Source organism: Neomonachus schauinslandi, chromosome 7 (genome assembly GCF_002201575.2).
Source record: "Neomonachus schauinslandi chromosome 7, ASM220157v2, whole genome shotgun sequence".
Classification (NCBI taxonomy): domain Eukaryota; kingdom Metazoa; phylum Chordata; class Mammalia; order Carnivora; family Phocidae; genus Neomonachus; species Neomonachus schauinslandi.
The window spans coordinates 48,232,420-48,252,795 of record NC_058409.1 but is presented as its reverse complement, the minus strand read 5'-3'; the positions used below and the strand labels follow the sequence as shown (position 1 = coordinate 48,252,795).

The window sequence follows — 20,376 nt, the reverse complement described above, 5'->3', positions numbered from 1 at the left end:
TCTTGAGGCTTATGATCCTCTTGTTTAAAGATACTACCTGGGCTTCTGAAAACAGGACCTATGTGTAAAGAGAAGCAAGAAAAGCCATAAAGCATATAATGTTCTACCCTGTCTCTGTGAACTTAGTGACACACATACACACACTCCTTCCAGTGTTGACAAGTTCTAGTAATGGATAGCCCACGCCTGCCCATGGAGCAGGCTCCATAGTCTAACGGTTTATTTTGAAAGAACTTCTTCTAAAATCCACCTTTTGCACTCTCTCTCACACACACTCCCTTCTCATTTCTTTCCTTCTCTCTTTCTCCCTCCCTCTTAACCGTCAGGAGACCTACCTATTCAAAGGGGCAAAACAATCGGTAATCTCCTACGGAAAGCTTCACACTAGAGAATAAAAAAGACATTATCACCATATGTGTATTCCTACTCATGTCCTTTGTACCTGGTAAGCTTTAACAGGGTACAGGATACGCAAGGAGTCTGTAAGAACATGCTGCTTTGGTCTGGGGCATCCAGGCTCTGCCCAGACGGCACTCAGAGAGCTGCTGGGAGCTCCTGGCTGGGCTCTCAGCTTTCTCCTCTTCCTTCAGAGTACCTCCTACTAGGCTAGGAGAGGAGGACCCATGAGTGAGGGTTTCACGGACAAGCACCAATGCTGGAGCTAATCATGAGAGGCGGACTGAAGGGTGAGTCCTGCAGTGACAGGCAGGCCTGTCCTGCCTGCAGAAAACACAGTCTGGAGCTTGAAGAAAGGAGAGGGATGAAAGGAAGCAGTTAGGAAACAGGCCTGGGCAGAGCATGGAGTGGGAGGAAATGGGTACAGAGACTCGGGGAGGGGCCGAGCCTGCAGGTCAGGCGTGGAGAGCCTGCGAGGAGGCCAGCCAGTGAGCTAGGTTTCAGCCTCCTGTGGAACCGGCTGCGGGGAGAGGCAGAGCTCAAGCTCCGGAGCCAAAGTGCTGGTGGGCGGCGGGTTGTGGTGGTGGTGGGGGTAGCCAGAGGCACTCAGAGCGAGGGATCTGAAGCCAGAGCACTTAGGAAGGAGACACTCAGAAGGTAGTAGACAGAGCCTGAGCTTCCAGCGAGGTGGTGAAAAGGAAACTGTCATTGCCCGTTTGGGCGATGAAGCAGATAGTAAAGTGAGCAACAGTGAGTAAGGGGATATGCTTCAGGGAGGAGAGCCGATGGGCCAGCTGTGAGTGTGCAGGAGCCAGGACACAGTGATGTGTCACCATGGTAGTCAGCTACCCACAGAGGGTGGTTACCACCCATGATCTGCCATTCCTCACTTGGCGGCTGTCGCCCGGCTCCTCGGCCGCGCCCCCACCCCCACTACCCCATCACCACGGCTGGTGTTCATGCGGAGGGCATCCCTGCCTTCCCTGTTGTCCTTCTGTGTCCCTGTGGAGTGACAGCGCTGCCCGGCCTCCTCTTGGGATCTTCTGAGTACACTGTGTGGCTTCCTTTTTACCAGACTCTCCTCCAGGCCTCCTTCCCTGTGCCTGCCTGCATCTCAGCCCACTCCTTAAATGGGGCATCCTTAGTTCTCCCACAGATTTATCTAACATATTTCTCAGATGGTCCTAATGATGACTCTCAAGCTTATTATTTCTGGTCCAGCCTCCCTGGTGCCCGGAACCCTCACATCCAAAACTTCCTGCCTGGGGGCTCTTTCCTTCCTGCCTCAGAGCCCTTGCCCTTCCCAGATGCCTACCCCAGATACTCCCCACGGATGGCTCTTTCCCATCTTTTAGGTCTCCTGTTCAATGACACTCCCTCACCACATTATCTAAAGTAGCCCCTCACATTGTGACTCTCTTCTCGACACGTGCTTATAGCCTTTGGAACACTGACCACCATTGGGCAACTGACTTATTTAGATGCTTATTTGCAAGGCCCAAACACTCTGTCTTGTTCACCATTATAGCCCTTGCACAGCACAGGATATTGGTGCTATGAATCTTGGCTGAGTGAAGGAATGAATGCTCCATGGTATTCAGTATACATTAGATGCTCAATAAATGTAGATTAACTAGGCTTCTAGGGATCAAAGGAATGAGTACAAGTTCTTTTGTCTTCCCTTCCCCCACTCTTGCATGTACAGGTAGTTCATTCATCTCCCTGGTCCCCCAGGTCAAAATCCCCAGGGCCACTGTGGACTATTTCCTTGTCTCTCAGAGCCAGTGGCTCATCAACTTTGATCAACTTTATATCCTCAGTGTCTCTCAAAGCCACAATCTCACCATATTCCTTGGTCAGATCTGCAAAACCCTTTAGACAGGCTACTGCAATAACTTATTAATTGGTTTCCAGGTCTCGCCCTTCCCTTCCAGACCTAAACTCCCCAGCGCTGCCAGACATGCCTTCTCCCTTTGGGGAAAGGCCAAGCAAGCACCCACAAATATCAAGTGCCTCAACTCTCGTCCTTAGCCTCATCACCCAATACTCATCCCCTTGTTGTAATGATAGAAACAACGTGAATACTTAGGATTTACAGGGTTGTTTTTTTTTTTTTTTTTAAGATTTTATTTATTTATTTGAAAGAGAGAGACAGCAACAGAGAGCACAGGCAAGGAGGAGGAGAAGCAGGCTCCTCACTGAGCAAGGAGCCCGATGCGGGACTCGATCCCAGGACCCTGGGATCACGACCCGAGCTGAAGGCAGACGCCCAACCGACTGAGCCACCCAGATGCCCCAGTATTTACAAGGTTTTTAGATGCCAGTCGTTGCATTAACCATTTTATATGAACATATTTTACTCACTATAACAATCCTGTAAGTAATTTACTTGTCCCTGTTTTATAGATGGAGCAACTGAAGTCCAATGAACTTCCCCAATCTCATTCAAACCCAGGTGAACCGGCTTTAGATCAATCGTCTTCAGCACTGTGGTATATTACACTGCCTCTCCAAACTTTATGCATCAGCAATACTGAGTTATGCTTCTGGTTTTTTATGCTCCAGCAATACTGAGTTATGTGTGGTCCCTTGAACTCTGTTAAGGCCACTATGCCTTTGTTCACACCATTTCTTTTGCCCTTTGGGAAGGCCCCGTCCTTCTGTCTGATAAATACCAAACTATCCTTTAAAACCTCCCTGAGGTGATGCCTCTTCTATGTGGTCTCTCTTTTGGCTCCTTGAGACTAAAGTCTCCCTTCCCCAATGACCACTCCTAAGGCTTATATGTACCTTACAAATACTTCTTTATTGCCCTGGTTTGCAATGATTCATTCCCATGACTGCACTGAAGGCAATCCTATGACTCACCTTTGAGCCACAGTGCTCAGGCACACAACAGATGCTCAATAAATGTGGATTTAACTGGACTTTCCGCAGAAGGGGTGAGTACAAACTCAATAATACTCAACGTGTCAGGACAAGAGACAGGTGTGTTCTCCATACTTTCTAAAGACACATATTCATGAGCAAAAACAAAAGCTCACCCAACACTACAGATGTTTCTGAAAAGAAGATGTAGCATACATAAAAACCCAATACATTCTGACAGTTGCAGCGGTGAGTTTAAGATCCCCAAATGTAACTGCTGTTCAGGGCAACCGCTTAGGAATGTGAATTCAGAAACATAAAACACACACACACACACACAAAACCCCAAAACCAACTTTTATCCCGTGGGTTCTCGGCAAAATACATTAGGAAACTTGCTCCAAGTGATTGAGTCGCAAGCTGCCCACTGGCATGGATAATGACACTTGATTCAGTTGTCACTGAGATTTGGATATTGTCACATAAGCTCAATGAAAGTATGAGATTTCTGACCATTAAGGTTAAAAACCAAACATCTTCTAGAATCTCTAAACTGTGCTTTAGCAACACTAAAGTCGCACCTCAAAACTGAGCAGCAATATTTATAGACCAATGTTAGTCCTTTCTTTACATATGTGATGTAAGTAAAAAAAGAAGCTTAAAGAGAGAGAGAGAGAGAAGCTGGATCTTCTTCCCTCCCCCCACAAAGTTTTTAATCCAAAGGGGGAAAAATGTTATAAACCTAAGGAGTAACATATAGCAGCCCTGGATTTCTGTCCCTCCAAGCAGCAGGTGAATGGTTGTACTGAGTTAGCCTTGCAGAAATAACGTAGGGGCAGGGGAAGCAAAGCCAAACATAAAAAAAGAAACTGTTTCCTGTTAAAGAGAAGTGATGAGATGGGACATTTTTACCTTCTACCTGATCTAAGCAAGGAAAACTCCAAGTTTCTCACTATGCTAGTTCCCCTTATTCACAAAGGATATGTTTCAAAACCCCCAGGAGATGCCTAAAACTGCAAATAGTACTGAGCCCTGGATATACACTATGTTTTTTCCTATACATAGATACCGATGATAAAATGTAATTCATAAATTTGGCACAATAAGAGATTAACAACCGCAACTAATAATAAAATAAATTATAACAACATACTATAATAAAAGTCAGGTGAATATGGCCTCTGTCTCTTGTGATGTAAGATGACAAAATGTGTGTGTGATGAGATGCAGTGCGGCGAGTGACGTAGGCACTGGGACCTAGTCTTAGGCCACTATCCTTGGCTTCTGGACTGTGGCTGAGCACAGATAACGGGGACTGCAGAAAGTGAAATCAGAGACTGGGGGCGAGGGGACCACTGTATTAAGTATGTGCTAGCTGTGGGTTTTCCGTAGATACTTTCCATCGAGTAGATGAAGTTCCCCTCTGGTTTTCTGAGAGTTTTTGTCATGAGTGAGTACTGAATCCTCTCGAGTGCTTTTTCCGCATATACTAATGTGATCACGTGATAATCCTTACTTAGCTTATTTCTGTGACAGATTACATTGATTGATTTTCTAGTGCTGAACCATCTTTGCATACCTGGGATAAACGGGTCATGATGTCTGTTTTCATACATTGTTGGACTTCATGTGTTAATAATTTGTTGACAGAACATATGAGGTTTTCTTCCAGGCAAATATTCCCTAGAAGTATAAGCTTTAAGACTGTACCACTTAAACTCAATTTTAAATGACAGCAAGGTAAGAGAAAGTAAGGATATTTTGAAAGGTTTAAGACTTTATAGAGTATTTATAGAAGTTTTCATAAAATTAAAAAACAGATAATTTCCCGTAAAATAAAGAATATATGATAAAAAAGTAAAGTGTTTCCAATGGACTATGTAAGCTTTCCAGCAAGACAGCAGACAAAGTCCACACGCATCCAGACAACCTGTTGTCTGTCACAGTCAAGACAAAAAAGCCTGAAGGGGACAATAAACTGTCTTTGGGACGCAGGACAAGGAATATCAATTCAATACTGTGTAAAAATCTAGGCCTGAGATTAGGTCTGTACGATCCTCTCTCTAACAACCCAGAGAGTTTAAAGTTACAGGCCCAGGCAGGCCCAGCTGGAAAAGAAACTTTCAAAGTTTTCCTGTGACAGAGCAAAGCAACAAACCAGTACCATGCTGAATCGGCGAGGCAAATGGAACCAACCAAAAAGGCTTCCATGATGAAAATGTCTACCATAATATAGACTTGAGGGAAGAGTGTGAAACCCTTCAACTCTCCTTCTTTTGTCTAAATGGTACACACACCCCACCCCAAAAAGCTCTGAGATGTTCATTCACATGCTCAAAGCTGGATTTACTCTTTGATCGATGCGAGAAGCTGATATTAAAGAAAAGGTTAAGATAAAGTCCTCTAAATTACAACGTGAATGAGAACAAGTGGCTAGGAAAAAAAAAAAACATGTAAAATGAATGATCAGTTGGACAAAGTCAGCAAGTATGCAGAAAAAAAGCTAAGTCTGGGCAGGAGAGATATTCCCAGGGCTAGGGCTCACGCACTTGAGGGCGAGGGACAGGTGTCTTCACCTGGACACTGGGTACATTCACAGTGAGACTGGCAAAAAGACAACTTGAGGATGGCAAGGTCCTTTTGAAAGGACAGACTTAGGGAACCTGATCAGCCAGGTGCAGAATGGGGTTAATGTGGCAGTTGGAGGAGGACATAGCATTTAGAGCAGTTAAGGGAGGTCACAGAATGGGAAGAGTCCCACTGTAAGCATGTGCTACGCGCCCTTGGGAAGGACACAGAGCTGGAATTGATCACTGTATAATAAGAGAATGCAACAGCTACATATATCGCCCTGGACAGAAAGACACCTGCCCTTCAAGTTTCCAAATCTACATAATAAATATAAAGCAGTGCTGGTCCTTTGAGACCGATAATAAGTAGATGTACACAGAGGTGATCTTCAGGAAAACTATCTCCAAACTCCGAGAATCCTGGAAATCCCCAGTCACAAACAGGCTGGGACAACTTCCACTAATAGAAGAGAGGGAAGAAAATCCACCCCCTTTTCTGTTTCACTGAACTGAAAAAACGGGTCTGTGACTGGGGGAGTGGGGAAAGGCCTCCCACACTTGCCCACTTTGCTGGGAAGAACCTAAGTTACTTCAGTTCTTTAAGAAGGAACTTAGAACTCGGGCTCTCTGCCAGTGTGAGCTGTCTGAATTGCAGTGTTCTGGATTGGAATGCCCTGGGCTGGAAAGTCAGGGTCAGACTAGCCTGAGAATTCTCAGTAATATTATCAACAGGTAGACGGGGCAAAGAAAGTCTCCAACCGCTCTTCAGGTGCAGACACACAGGTGCGATGTCAGAACAGCCCAATCTCTTTGAGGAGTGGCTTCAGGTGAGAGTAGAGATCGCATCATAGCCAGGACCACACCACTCAAATATTTAAGGGCCCCTGACAAACTCGAAAGGTAAGAAGTTATAGAATGTACTGCCACAAAAGTTGTGGTCTTGTTCATAGACAGCATTATCTCTTCAACTAATTAGTTGCATTTATTTTGCTGGGGGAGGGTGGGGGAGGCAAGGATAACACATCTTGAATAAAAACGACCAACACCGAAAGGTCAGGTCTCTGAACACATGGAGCAGAACAAAATCTAGATTCTAACACGGTTTTGTGGGACCAACACTGTTCAGGTTGTATTAAAGGTAAGTATGACTTTAAAGTCTACTCAGGATCAGACAGAGGTGTGTGTTTTATAGGTGTATATTTGCACGTGTGCCTACAAATACAGCACGTCAGGATGCTTCTGAAATCTACAAAATACCATGGGAAATTTCGGAAGGAAAATTTACTAAGTTTTCCAAAGTATGAGGTATCTCCATTCACGCTACACAAAGTTATGGATATAACAAAGAGAATACACCATTTCTTGTGTTCTTTACACACTGGAGCACAGAGATTATGAAGCTCCCAACCTGATAGGCAGCATCCTGTTTATGAGAGGGCACCATCGCTCTTAAACACATTCATGGGGACCGTGCAAGTCAAGTTGCGAAGAAAAACGAAGAACCTAGAGTTACGCAACTCAGAAGGCACGCCCTTCTGAAACCACAATAATGCCACCTTTCTGTGCCGGACACAATGGGGAGAGAAGAGAAACACTCCCCTCCAAAATCATACTCTCTCATTCTGAGTGTCAGCAACTAACTCTGAACTGCCTTTCACTTCTGCCACCAGCTTCATCCTGATTTTAAAATTCTCTTGTCTTCCACCTATTCTGTCAAATATGTTACAAAATGAAAAGGCCAGCCTGTAGTAGGAATAAATGTCAGCAAACCAGTAAAAAAATAAAATGGCAAAGTTATGCTGACCTGTCTCTTTCAAGCAGACAATACGAAACAGGCTAAATGGAGCGATCCTTGCATTGCACATCTGCATCTTATAAAGGTCAAATATTTAATAGAAGGGAACATCTGAAAGGCTCTACAAAGGGAAGCAGAAGCCTCCAGTGCCTGAGTGAAGGAAGCGGATGAATCTGATCAGATCAGAGACAGACTTAGACAAAGTATCTCTCCTCCTCCCTTTCTCCTCCCCCCTCTACTCACAACTCATCCCCTTCTCACCCACATTTCAAAAGAACAACTCGAGAAGCACAGGCCAGCAGGATTACGCAGGAAATCCGCAAGGATGACAGAATACCTGAAACAGTGCCCCCCTGGCAGGGGAGAAACTTTCCAAACTGTCGCCCAGTAAACAAAACCCCAGCTGCTAAGGGGCTTGGGCAGTCTGGCCGCCTCCAAAGCCAACACATTCCCTCTCCAGGCAAAGTATCCCCGCGGTTTTTTTACCTTTGTGTTCGCCGAAGCCTGTTCCCACTCCTCAAATGAGGCAAAGTAAAGTTTGAGAGCACAGTCCAAAAATTGGGGTCAGACATATCCATTTCTTTCTCTCTTCAATTCACTGTGGGTTCAAGGCCATAAGGCCAAACCAGGGAGGGGGCGGTAAAACGGCAAAAGAAAAAAAAAAAAGGAAAAAAAAAAAATCCCAATTATCTACTCGCTCCCTCCAGAGGAAACGTGCTGTGAACTGTGATCTCAAGAACAACTTGGAGCCCGTTTGAAAAGTACCCGTCCTAGCCTTTAATTAACACACAGCCATTTCTCCAAGGTTCAGGAAACTTATTTCCTCTTGGGTTTGCCCTCTCCTGGTCAGCCTTGGGCAGCTATAAACAGTAATTACAAGAGTTGGGCCGTGCGTTCTGCACAAAATGCTGTCTGTGTGTGATTCAGTCCAAGGTACTTTGTCATCTGTTTGGCAGATACCATTTGCAGCTCCTGCGGGGGGGCGGGGGGGGAGACGACTATTTTAAGTCTCTGGTTCCGGGAGGCTGTTGCTTATCAGCAAACCATTCAACATCCGAACATGCCCAGTGCCGAGTTTCCTTTTGGTATCTACATACAAGGAAAAGAACTGAAATACAAAAAGCGCCTCTTCTCCCCCTTCGGGGGTGGGGGGGCGGGGGGGGGAGGAAACTTACAAGCACTTTTAGAAAGCTGGCCTACAGGCGGACTTGAACAGGACACCTTTGTGAGGCTCCGCGGCCAGGGGCTGGGCCGGGGGAGGCCCCCTCCCCACCCGCAGACCCTCCCCCGGGAGCGAGGCCTCATGGGAAAGGGGGCCGGCGGGGCCCGTGCGCGAGCCCAGGAGCAGCCCGGACCCCAGCAGCCCCCGCCCGCGCCCCGCGCCCCGCACTCCGCGCCCCCAGCTCGCGGCCCCAGATGGATCATTCCCCCCAAATAAATAAATAAATCCAGCCGCGGCCAGCACTCGGTGAAGTGAGCGAGGCGCACACCTGAAGGCTGGTCTGTGATTCACTGCAGAATGGATCACCAGGAAAACACTCCTAGGAAGTGAGTAATTACTCTTTACCCAGACGCTGTTTGCAGGAAAAGCACGCCAAGGGGATGCCACACTCACGGAAAACGTCAGTCAACTATATTTATGAGTTTACATCCATTTGTTGATTTAGGGCAGGCGCACCTGTTTGGCTTCATGGACAGCAAACACGGCCCGGGAATGGTCAGCTACTACCTGTAAAGACACTACCTGGCGTTTATTTAACAAATGCTCCATTATTTCCCTTCCACGTGTGCTCAGACTTGAAGGAATGTAAGGGAAGGTTGAATCCATGTTACTGTTGTTCATCTTGAAAGGCATGGTATTCAAATAACTCCCCAAACCGACAAAATGCTTGTGTGAAAGTCTATGAAGGAAAAAAAATTAGGATTTAAATTAACTGCCTTAAATCTGGCGTAACAGGGTGAGAGATACTAAATTTTACAAGATTTTAATAAAAAAAAAGAACTCAAAAATGGTTTAGTTCACTTACTACATACTGGAAACAAACTTGCTTACAGAAATATGAGAGAGACAAGGGGAGGGGGGGGTCAGCTGACAAAGGAGGGGATAAATAAAGAACAGAAGTGCACTTTGGGATCCTCTTTATCTAATTCTTATGATTCCCGAAATATTTTAGACCCCAAGGACTCTGGGAATTTCTGATAATAATTATTTTACAGGGCTTTCTTACGTATTAGCTCCTGAAATTCTCACTGAGCCTCCTCAGATCCTTGGTATCTACTAAGATAGGCGAAGGCGGCAATATTTTCTCAATTTAACAAGTGACAAAATACACTTCACCAGACACTTAGGAACTTGGTTCAGTATGTTTTGCTCCATACTAAGCCATTTCTTCTCCTTCTTCTTTTTTTTCTGTTTTTAAGGACTTAAAAGGGTATTTTTAAAAGCTGACACAAAGAGAGTACTACCCATGCTCCAAAGCCGTTTGTCAACCTCATTCCTTGGACATGTTAGGCTGGGTAATGCTTTGTACTGGTTTGTTTTTGTTTTTGTTTTTTTGTACATTGGAGGATGTTTAGCAGCATCCCTGACATCTACCCACTAGATGCCAGTTGTGACAATCAAAAATGTCTACAGATATTGCCAAATGTTTCTTAGGGGGCAAAATCACCCCTGGCTGAGAACTACTGCTTTAAATAAAACCTCCCTCTGAGAAAGGTAGCGCAGAGCATTGGTTAAGAGCAAAAAGCTTGGGTGTGAATTCTGGATCCAACAATTACTATGAATTAAGACAAGTCACTTAATCTCTGCCCATTTCCCCCATTTTGGGGGCACATGATAGGACCAACCTTTAAGAGATCAACATATATAAATGAGATGACATATATAAGCCCCTATAAGAAGTGTTTAGAACACACTGAGCATAAATGTCAGCAATACGCAGAAGTTAAAAGAATACAATGCTGAGAGGTATAGGAATAGAGCAGAGGACACTCCACACCATGCCCTCTACTTTCATGGTGGCAAGAACGTGCCTCCACTGAGGTGCTGGACACACCGCTCACACTGAGTACGTGTAAACAAACTGTTTACTGCTGTCTTCCCTATTACTCTGTGAGTTCCTCAAGGCTGTAGTCATGTTTTATTGATTTCTCTGTTTCCAAAATCTGACAGTTCCTGATTTACATAAGCAGTTAGGAAGTACTTTTTGAATGGAGATACTTGAGGTACTTGGGTTTTTCTTAAAATGCCCTAAAATTATCAGTGTTAGCAGGTCAACTGATCTTTTCAGAGACTCTTAACTTCTTACGAATCCCATGAAGATACTAAAGAATTGACTAATTTTTATCTACACGCTGTAACTGAAAACAGAAGTACTATCATTCCTCATGTCTTAACATTGCTCTAAGAAACATCACCACCAAAACTAAGAGGAACTCTCTTTGGATCCCACCCACCACCTCCATCCCCAAAGGTAAGCCCAGGGAATAATTTTTGTGTTCAGTTATAGGTATTTGAGTTTAAGAGGGAAAATTACGTATTAGAGGCTGCCCAGAGAAGAACCATCAAGATGGGGAAAGGAGACATGAAAGTGTGTTATCTACATTACATGGTGAAGAAACTCTGTTCAAAGTACAGAAAAATTTCGGGAGCTTGGCAGTGGTCATTGAATACTGAAATAACTACTATGTGGGAGAGTCTTCAGATCCAAAGATGAAAAGGGCTGAAAGGCCAAGAGAGGATGTCCTATAAGAGTGTCTGAGTAGAGGGAACTTGAAGGAGATGCAGTGCACAGAATTCAAGTTCTGGATGGCTCCAAGAACTAATGACACTGTACCCCCCAACTCCTGTATTCTATTTCTTCTAGGAAATTCCTAGTATTGGGCAACACCCATAACAATGATAACTAAAATGGGTAAATGAATACATAAAACATCTTTTTTCTTCTCTTGATTAAATGATAAATATCCTGGCCTGTGAGCAGTTGTCATTACAATCTCCACTCTGTACATTCTGGGTAATCCACCCTGCAGATTTTCAAAGGGATGGGTAAAAATTTTTTTTTTTTTAAAACTACAGATACTTAAACATGTTTTTTGCACTTAGGAGGCTTGGGAAAATTTGGGTCATAGCCAAAATGAAAAAATAAAAATAGGTAAAGTACATGAGAAGCCAGAAATGAACTACTTAACACAGTGAAAGTGGCTGATACATTCCCACATTCGTTTAAGATAAGAGTAGGTGTGACGCTCAAGTGTAACTTGTCTTCTAACCTGTTTGACTTGATTTGGGAACCTATGATTCAGAAGATAATGCAGTCAGCAAACACAGGAATTAAAATTGTCAGAACTACTGACATTTTCCTACAGACAAAATAATTATATGGGCTAAAACTATAGTTTAGTTGCAAGTACAGTGAAACTGGCTACAGAATTAAGAGGAAATTGAGATTATTGGAAATTCTTAAGACTATAGCTGGTCTAAGTCAATATACATATATTCAGCAAGATTTTCTACTTATTGCACAATAACAGCCTACACAGTAATGGACAAGCTTGTGATCCAAAATGCTCAGTCGTTTAATCAGATGATATTATGAGCCATTGTTTTTATAAGAAAGGTAAATGGCAATGAAAAATGAGCTTGTCACACTACTGAAATGCTGGCTTAGAATGAAATAAGTACTTAAGAACGGGTCAAATTCTTCATTGTTTACCCCCCTCTTAAATACAAAGAATTCCATGTTCTTTTCACTGACTTGAATTCTCCCATCCACTTCCCACCCTCGGCCCCATGCCCACTCATTAGGGTTTTCTCCCACCCTACACAGAACAGTGTTGCAGATAATATCCCTGGAGACTTCCTTGAACTTAAACACTGTGGGAGACTAAGCTCTCTAATGCAGGTGTATAGCCCGGGAATCTGTCAGCTCCCTGCACCGACACTCTGGCCACAAGGCCAATTCCAATGAGAAGACACTATGAAAAGTGGTGTTGATACCAAGTTTCCAAATGTATTCTACCTGATCTTGGCCTCCCCTGGGGATTGTGCTATAAACTAACGTGGATCTCTATCCAACCCTGTTTTTAGAGCACCTAGAAGTGACTACTTTCCTAATATTGTCCATACCTACAGGTCTATTTTGGTCACCTTCTAAATGCTGCCTTGCGAACTGAAAGGTAGAAGTGTGAGCAGCAAATTGCCCATCCTGAATAAGCCATCCTTGTAATCACTGCACATATTAAGAAATAAAGCTTAAAGGTGGAGCTAGATATGTGAAGAAAGTTGCATCAAAGTGGTGTAGGTTGAAAGAAAACTCTACTAGTGTTATTAAACAATTTTTTTTTTTGCTCACATTACCAAACTATGAAAGAAGATAAAAGAGATAAATGAAAATTATCGTGTAAGGATAGATGTGAATGCCTGATACCAAGAGATGGATAATAAGTAAGGTTATATCATCCTTGGAATATGAAAAAAAAAATTTAAACACTATCACAAGGTAGATTCACATTTATAGAGTGAGGAGATAAAGCTAACACAATGAAACTGATTTATATTTCTTGACAGGCTGAGCAGAAAACTGCATAATCCCCAAGGGCTGGCTGAAGGATAAGGTCCGAGAGAGCAAAGGACAGGCTGAAGACTGGCTAGAATGGGAAGAGAACATAACATTTTCCTCAGGTACTCCTTGGATTCTAGGAGAATCATCGGCTCAGGAAATGTAGCAAATAACCAATAACTTTCAAAAATCCAAGAGGAGAGAACAGATGAATACAGACAATGAAATACTTATCTCCCACACTGGTGACTCCTTGATGGGTAGGATAGAGAAGTAGAGTAGAACATGTGTGATGAAAGCCCACCATACAGGACCGGGTTGGGTTTCATGATCACTGCTTGCAAGCACATCACCCTAGCACTCTATCCTCTGGCTCACCAGCAAGAGAAGCCGCACGGGTAGGCTGACAGAGCTCTATGCCTCTACCCTCTGCAAGAGGAAGTGGACAGAAAAGGTCCATCACCCTTACAGGGCAGCTGCAAGGGTCATCCTACAGGAGATGACAGAGAGGGAACCAGAGATGAGTGTGTCACTCCATTCTAAACCAGCTGTCTGGAAGGTCCACCAATAAGAGACACAGAGTAGTGGCCTGTAACAGAGCTAAGCAATCCAATTTGGGAGCAGAGAACAAGGCTTGGAGATCAGACCCCTCATCTCACAAAGAGGAAGGCTAACTCCTATCTTACTTTAAGACCGAACTTCTGGCCACTTGTTCTAGGCAGCCTTCCTTTGAGGTTCCCTATCCCCACCAGGTTGAGTATCCCTCTGCTGGCCTCTCCTCCTGAGAGCTTCTGCAGAGAAAAGGTTCTCCCACTGTATCAAAATCAAAATCTGTTTGTTTGCAGATCAATCCTCATTGGAATAAGAGCTCCTTGAGGGAAGGGCTCTATCCCCTTCATCTTTAAATCCTCAATACAACCATTTGGATGAATGTTGAGAGAAGGGAGAAAAGGAAAAAAGATTTGCTCAGGGTTAAAATGATACTTGATAGCAAAGTCAGGTATAGAATCCTGATATTTTGAAGACTCAGTTTGTACATGTTTTAAAAAGCTTTTTTGGATCTATTCCTCCTGAATTTCATGACTCCACTGCTGTACCTATTAGGCAGGTCTATTGTCTCAGATTTCAAAATCTCAGAAAATAGAGACCATGCATATATAGTTTTATGTATGTATACATATACATATATATAATTAGTTTATATGAAGTACTAAATGCTTTTTGACTGTAACAGTGACCCCCAGTTAGTAATCATTGTATTAATCTCCCAATCTGGAATTAACTTCAAGGACATGGAGTTTCTTGATCCAGAAGCTTGGGTCTAAGGTTCATCATTTCTTATCCGGTTCCTGAGCATGAATTACAGTGCAATTATCACAAGTGTCAATTTGGTTTAAGTGGGTCAGGGTAGTTATATTTAGCCCTTTAGTAGCTGACACTAAGACCTTTCTGTAAATGTAGGATTCAAGTTAATTTATCAGTTCTTCTTTTCTTGAATATTTTTTCAGGTCAGATATCTAAAGTCATGGAAAATTATCCCACTAAAATAAGAGATAAGAGTTTCCATCAAAGTACCACATAGGGAGCATATACAGACCGAGGTAGAAACCATGTGCTTCTGCTAACAGTCAGAATTTTATTCCATTGTTCAAGCTGATTCACAGTATTCCACAAATCAGAGGCTATTATTTTAGGGAAGACACGAAATATTTTAGCCACGGAGTTCTCAAGCTAGCCTTAGTATCTATATCTAGTAAGTTATGTCATTTTCATTACAGCAAACCAACCAACCAAGATTTTAAAAGAAATATTAATTCATAGAACAAATACAATGTTTAGAATGAAAAGTGTTCAATCTATTTTCATAGATATGCAATCAAAGCATCAATTAAATATTTTTACCCATTTAAGTGGCAAAGATGAAAAAAAAGATACCATCAATGCTGGTGAGAGCACAAGGACGTAAGTTCTCTCTACTAACTATCTGGAAAGCTATCTGGAGAATGAAACACACACACACACACACACACACACACACACACACACCCCCAACACATACATCACCCATACACAGACACACACACATAAATGTACATGTCTGCTACATACATATACATATAATATACACATACAAATATATATTTTAACTATGAACTGACATCCTGAAACTTACACAGATATAACCAACTATATACACAAACATTTATGCATATGGAAATTAATCTCAGAATTCCTTATAATTGCACAATATGGGTGACAAAAACCAAAGGTACAACATGTTAATAATGTTAATAAATTTAACTTTATAAGGGCAAATGCTAATAAATACCGAAATAGCCATAAAATAAAATACTATAAAACCAATAAAGACAAGAATAATAGATTCCAATGATATCCAAGTTCTAATCCCTGGAGCCTGTTAGTATGTTACCTAGTAGGTCAAGAGGAATTTTGAAGATGTGATTAAATTAAGGGTCTTGAGAGGGAGAGATTTTCCTATATTATGAGGGTGGGCCCTAAATGTAATGTGTCTTTGTAAGAGGGAAGCAGAGGGACATCTGACTACAGAAGAAGGCATTGTGACACAAGCAAGATGCGACCCTGCTGACTTTGAAGAGGGAGGAAGGAATGAAAGGAATGCACAGAATGCAGCTCTAGAAAGAAGCTGGAAAAGTCATGAAGACAATTTCTACCTTACTGTTTCTGGAGGGAGCTCAGCCCTGCAGACACCTTGATTTTAGCCCAGTGAAACTGATTTCAGACTTCTGGCTCCTAGAACTCTAGGAGAATAAATATATGTTGTTTTAAACCATTTAGCTTGTCATAATTTGTTACAGTAGCCATAGGAAACTAAGACCACATTTGTAAAGTATACATAATGGGAAATGCTCCAAAAATGTGTTAAAAAAAAAAAAAACACAGAAAAAATAAATGGAGCAGTTAGGATATAACTTGCTTATAATATATATATGAGTGTTTATGAATACAAAAGAGAACAAAGTATTTTTAGTGGCCATCTATAAGTGTGGAGTTATGGTTGATTTTGTTCCTTTATACATATATGTGTGTGTGTGTCTATTCTTTTTTACAATGAGTCCTATTATTTTTTTTTTTAAGATTTTATTTATTTATTTGACAGAGAGAGAGAGAGAGAGACAGCAGGAACACAAGCAAGGGGAATGGGAGAGGGAGAAGCAGGCTTCCCGCCGAGCAGGGAGCCCGATGCGGGGCTCGATCCCAGGACCCTGGGATCATGACCTGAGCCGAAGGCAGACGCTTAACGACTGAGCCACCCAGGCGCCCCGAGTCCTATTATTTTTAATTAGGAAAAAAACCCCATCCCCAGAAGCCATATATCTGACAGTCCTTTTACCATGACCTGAAAGTTCACGTTCCTGTGAATTTTAGAATACTGTGAAGAGTTTACAAACTTAAAACGATACACTTTTACATGGACATTTTCATAAAATTGGATTGGCATCTTTTGGCAAAATAAAATGCAAATGTAAAAGCTCTAAAAACCTTAGAAATACTAACATTGCTTTAAAAATGAAGTCTTTCCTATGCCCGGGAATTTCAGAATATAAAAATGAAAAATAACTGTTTCTACACATAAATCCTTACCTGTCTATGGCAACTGGGCAAATGGGTATTTTCAAAGCTGACTGGGTTATAAATCCATACAGGGCTGTGTTTTGGGTTGAATATATATGTTGTTATTTGCAGACTGGCCAGGCTATGCATTTTATGTGACCAATCTGAATTCCAGAATTATTTGATTGTGCTGTACATGAGGACTTTCTTCTTTCATTGCTCAGAACATTTACTTGCTTTTAAGATTTTATTTGAGAGAGAGAGCACGAGTGGGGGGGGGGGGTGCGCAGAGGGAGAGGGCAGAGGGGAGCCTGATGCAGGGCTTGATCCCAGGACCCCAGGATGATGACCTGAGCCGAAGGCAGACGCTTAACCTATTGAGCCACCCAGGTGCCCCCAAAATCATTTACTTTTGACAAAGCAAGCTCTATTTTAATATTAGCCAACATGTATGCAGAAAAAAAAAAGATGTTCCTAACTTCAAGATATTATATTGGCTGTAATTTGGGATTACCTCTGCCCTCTTCCCAGCAAACACAAACTTGTTACTTCCCATGATGCTAGATAATTTAGATTTTACTGTCTTTACTTAGCTGGATTATGAGGACCAAAAGGCACAGACCAAGTTTCTGGTACCAACCAAAGAAACATTCTTTGGACCAATGTATTGTAAGACATATCATAGAAGACAACTATATTAAAGTTAATAGTTACCAAAAAAAAAAAAAACTTTCAAAAAGAAGTTATTCCAGGTTTAAGAGCTATAGCAACAGTCAATCATGTCATCCAATATAGTGGCAGATGGGTGATAGATGAATATCTATTGGTGTGAAGTAAGAATGATCTCTACAGGTGGCTTTTAGCAAATGAAGCACATACAGAATTATAAAGAATGCTAATACACCAATGATAAAAGAAAAACAGGGCCAGATGACACGTACGCAGCAGAAATAGAAAACTCAAGAGAGTAGAAAAAAATCTCATTTAAATGCAACAAAAATACACTAGTTGGGAAAACTAGAAATTGAGAGAAAAATAAATTAAGTTCTCACTGTACATAAAGTAAAAACAGAGCAGCAGATTTTCACGTTGTATGGGGCGCCCTGGTCAAAGACCTCCATTACCTCTTGCCTGGATTCATAAAATGTCTTCCTCCTCCCCACTGCAAACTATTCCTCTAAAGCTGCCAGCCCTAACGTGTGCACACAATCGTTTGACCCTCCCTCCCATGAAAGAAAATTCAGTGGTTGCCCACTGTTCTAGCAATATTCCTTTAAGTACAGTTTCTGTCCCACCATCACTGAATTACCTGGAGTGCAGATTTGAGGAGGCTTCTCCACACCCACGGGCTGAGGATTTCTGGGCATGAAGCCCAGGAATCTGCATTCCACCCAAGTGCCAGGAGGGGCGGGGGGGGGGGGGCTTCCGCACATTAGAGCTTGAGAGGTTTGTTGTTGGAAAATCAAAATCTCTTTAAATGGAATACTTTATAAACACAGTCCCTTATTGCTCCTGCCTCATCCTTGGACACATGTCCCTTTGTGGTTTATGCTCCAATAATAAAAAAGTATGTACTTGTCAGAAAGAGTGAATTACTTTCAGCTCCCCAGACGCAGGAGCCGTGCCATACCTCATTGCCTCATTGCCTTTGCACATCCTGTTCCCTGTTCCTAGAATTTCCATCTCCTGTGACTGGAAAACTTCTGCTCATCTTTCAAGTGAGAGATGTAAGGTCCCCTCTCCAGCTAAGTCAGCCTGACTTTCTCTTGCAGACCTGAGAGGTTTTCCTCCTGGATCTCGAATGAACTTTATACATACACACGCCTCTTTTAGAGCAGTCATTTTACTAGAGCACAATTGTCTACAGGGCCAATTCTCCACAAGGTTTTAAGCACTCTGAGTACAAGGACAGTTTCTATGCACCGTATAGGCCTCTGAGTACATCACAGATACTCAGCAGACTTCATGGATGCACACACATATACACACAAACTTGTTATTTTTCTATTTCTATTTCTCTAATTTCTACATACAAGCCCTAAGGGGATGCTTCCAAAACCATGTTGCCTTTTGTAATTGGTTGGATGGCTTTTCATTTAAAGCACTGTCATTACAGACAATCTTCATGATTATTAATAAAAAGAACAATGAAAATTTAAGACTGTGATTTTTAGGCAGATTTTAGTGGTTCATTAAGAAATGAACCAAAAAAAACCACTATTAGCTTTTTATAGTCCATCACAACAAGTATGGCTGAAGTCAAGTGTTATTTTGTCCGCTCTGAAAAGATGACTAAAAATGAACTTGGGCAGTGTGACCTTTTTCCAAGGCTGGAAACTCAATCCTCCTGGGTACATAATCAACATGTGCACCCCAAATCCCCCCGCCACACATCCCCTCCCTGCCCACTGCTGTGAACAGATGAGAATTTTGAGTACCATGGCAAGAGTGCTCAAGGTCTGCAACCTACTGGCCACCACCTCACGGTCCCAGGCTCCTGGCTCCGGTATGTCAACCTGCTCAGTAAAACTCTCCATCCCATTTAGGAGGAACAGACATAGTTGATCTGTCTCTTCTTCTAGCACCTCTCTTCCTCTTTGGCAGATACCCATTTTTACATCTTGATCTTGCATGTATTCCACAGTCAACCAATCCCATCTAGGGGTCTAAGAATTAATCTTTTTTTGTTTGTTTTTTAGAGACAGCAAAGCGGGGGAGGAAACAGAGGGAGAGGGACAGAGAATCCCAAGCAAGACCACACTCAGGGAGGAGCCTGACCCGGGGCTCGATCCCTCGACCCTGAGATCATGACCTGACCCAAAAATCAAGAGCTGGATGCCCAATTGACAGAGCCACCCAGGCGCCCCTATGAATCAACATTTTTATTGATAATGTTGAAGATCTTACTATCCGGCAGGGTTTATATATGGAAGGAAATTAAAAGTTTTAGAGAAAGGTACAAGGAGGAGGGCAGAGTCCACTCATGACTACAGGAGCATGTTGAGTGAACGATGCCAATCCGAATCTGGAGACGGGCTCCTCAAGAGCAATGGCCACTAAGTCACCTCCTCACCCCTCTTCACTAGAGAAAAATAGAAGTGAAGCCGTAAAACCCTGCAGTGAGAGGGCTATTAGGCCCTGAGGCCGACACTACTGTCTCTCTTATTTGTCAGACACGCATCAAGGGTAGATGGCTTATTTACTAATTATGCAGCCACCAAAAATGATCATTACAAATTATATAACAGCATAGTAATACATACATGGAAAAAAAACCCCCAGAAGTAGCCTAACTATGGCATGATTACCATCACACAGAACACATATGAATACTGGAAAGGATTTGTACATATCGTGGAAAACTGAAACAGTTCATCCTGAGTTATTTTACTCTTTCATTTCTGTTATTGTTTTAATATATATTAAAGCACATGATATATTTTAACAGTATTTCCTGGTCTTTAGTTAACTTGCTCCATTATCACCTCAAATTGCCTTGATGCCAACTCATCTTCCAACTCCCTGCAAACAACACTGCTTGATACGAAAACACACAGAAAAGGTAGTAGGGCCCAGGCTGTCTCTGGTGGAA

At 42.5% G+C, this 20,376-nt stretch overlaps 1 protein-coding gene across 5 annotated transcripts in view; it reads right to left on the bottom strand.

The window, feature by feature from the left end:
* The window catches only part of MAST4 (microtubule associated serine/threonine kinase family member 4), a 542,918-nt gene that overhangs the window by 153,529 nt on the left and 369,013 nt on the right, over nucleotides 1-20,376 (bottom strand). For 2 of the 5 annotated variants that reach the window (XM_044916862.1, XM_021702005.2), the window contains exon 1: nucleotides 8,116-8,484. The exons of the other annotated variants lie outside the window; for them this stretch is intronic. In XM_044916862.1, the coding sequence (XP_044772797.1) occupies nucleotides 8,116-8,207 (92 nt within the window). In that variant the 5' untranslated portion in view covers nucleotides 8,208-8,484. Of the gene's footprint in view, nucleotides 1-8,115; nucleotides 8,485-20,376 lie in introns of those variants that run through there. 5 annotated transcript variants of the gene reach the window in all.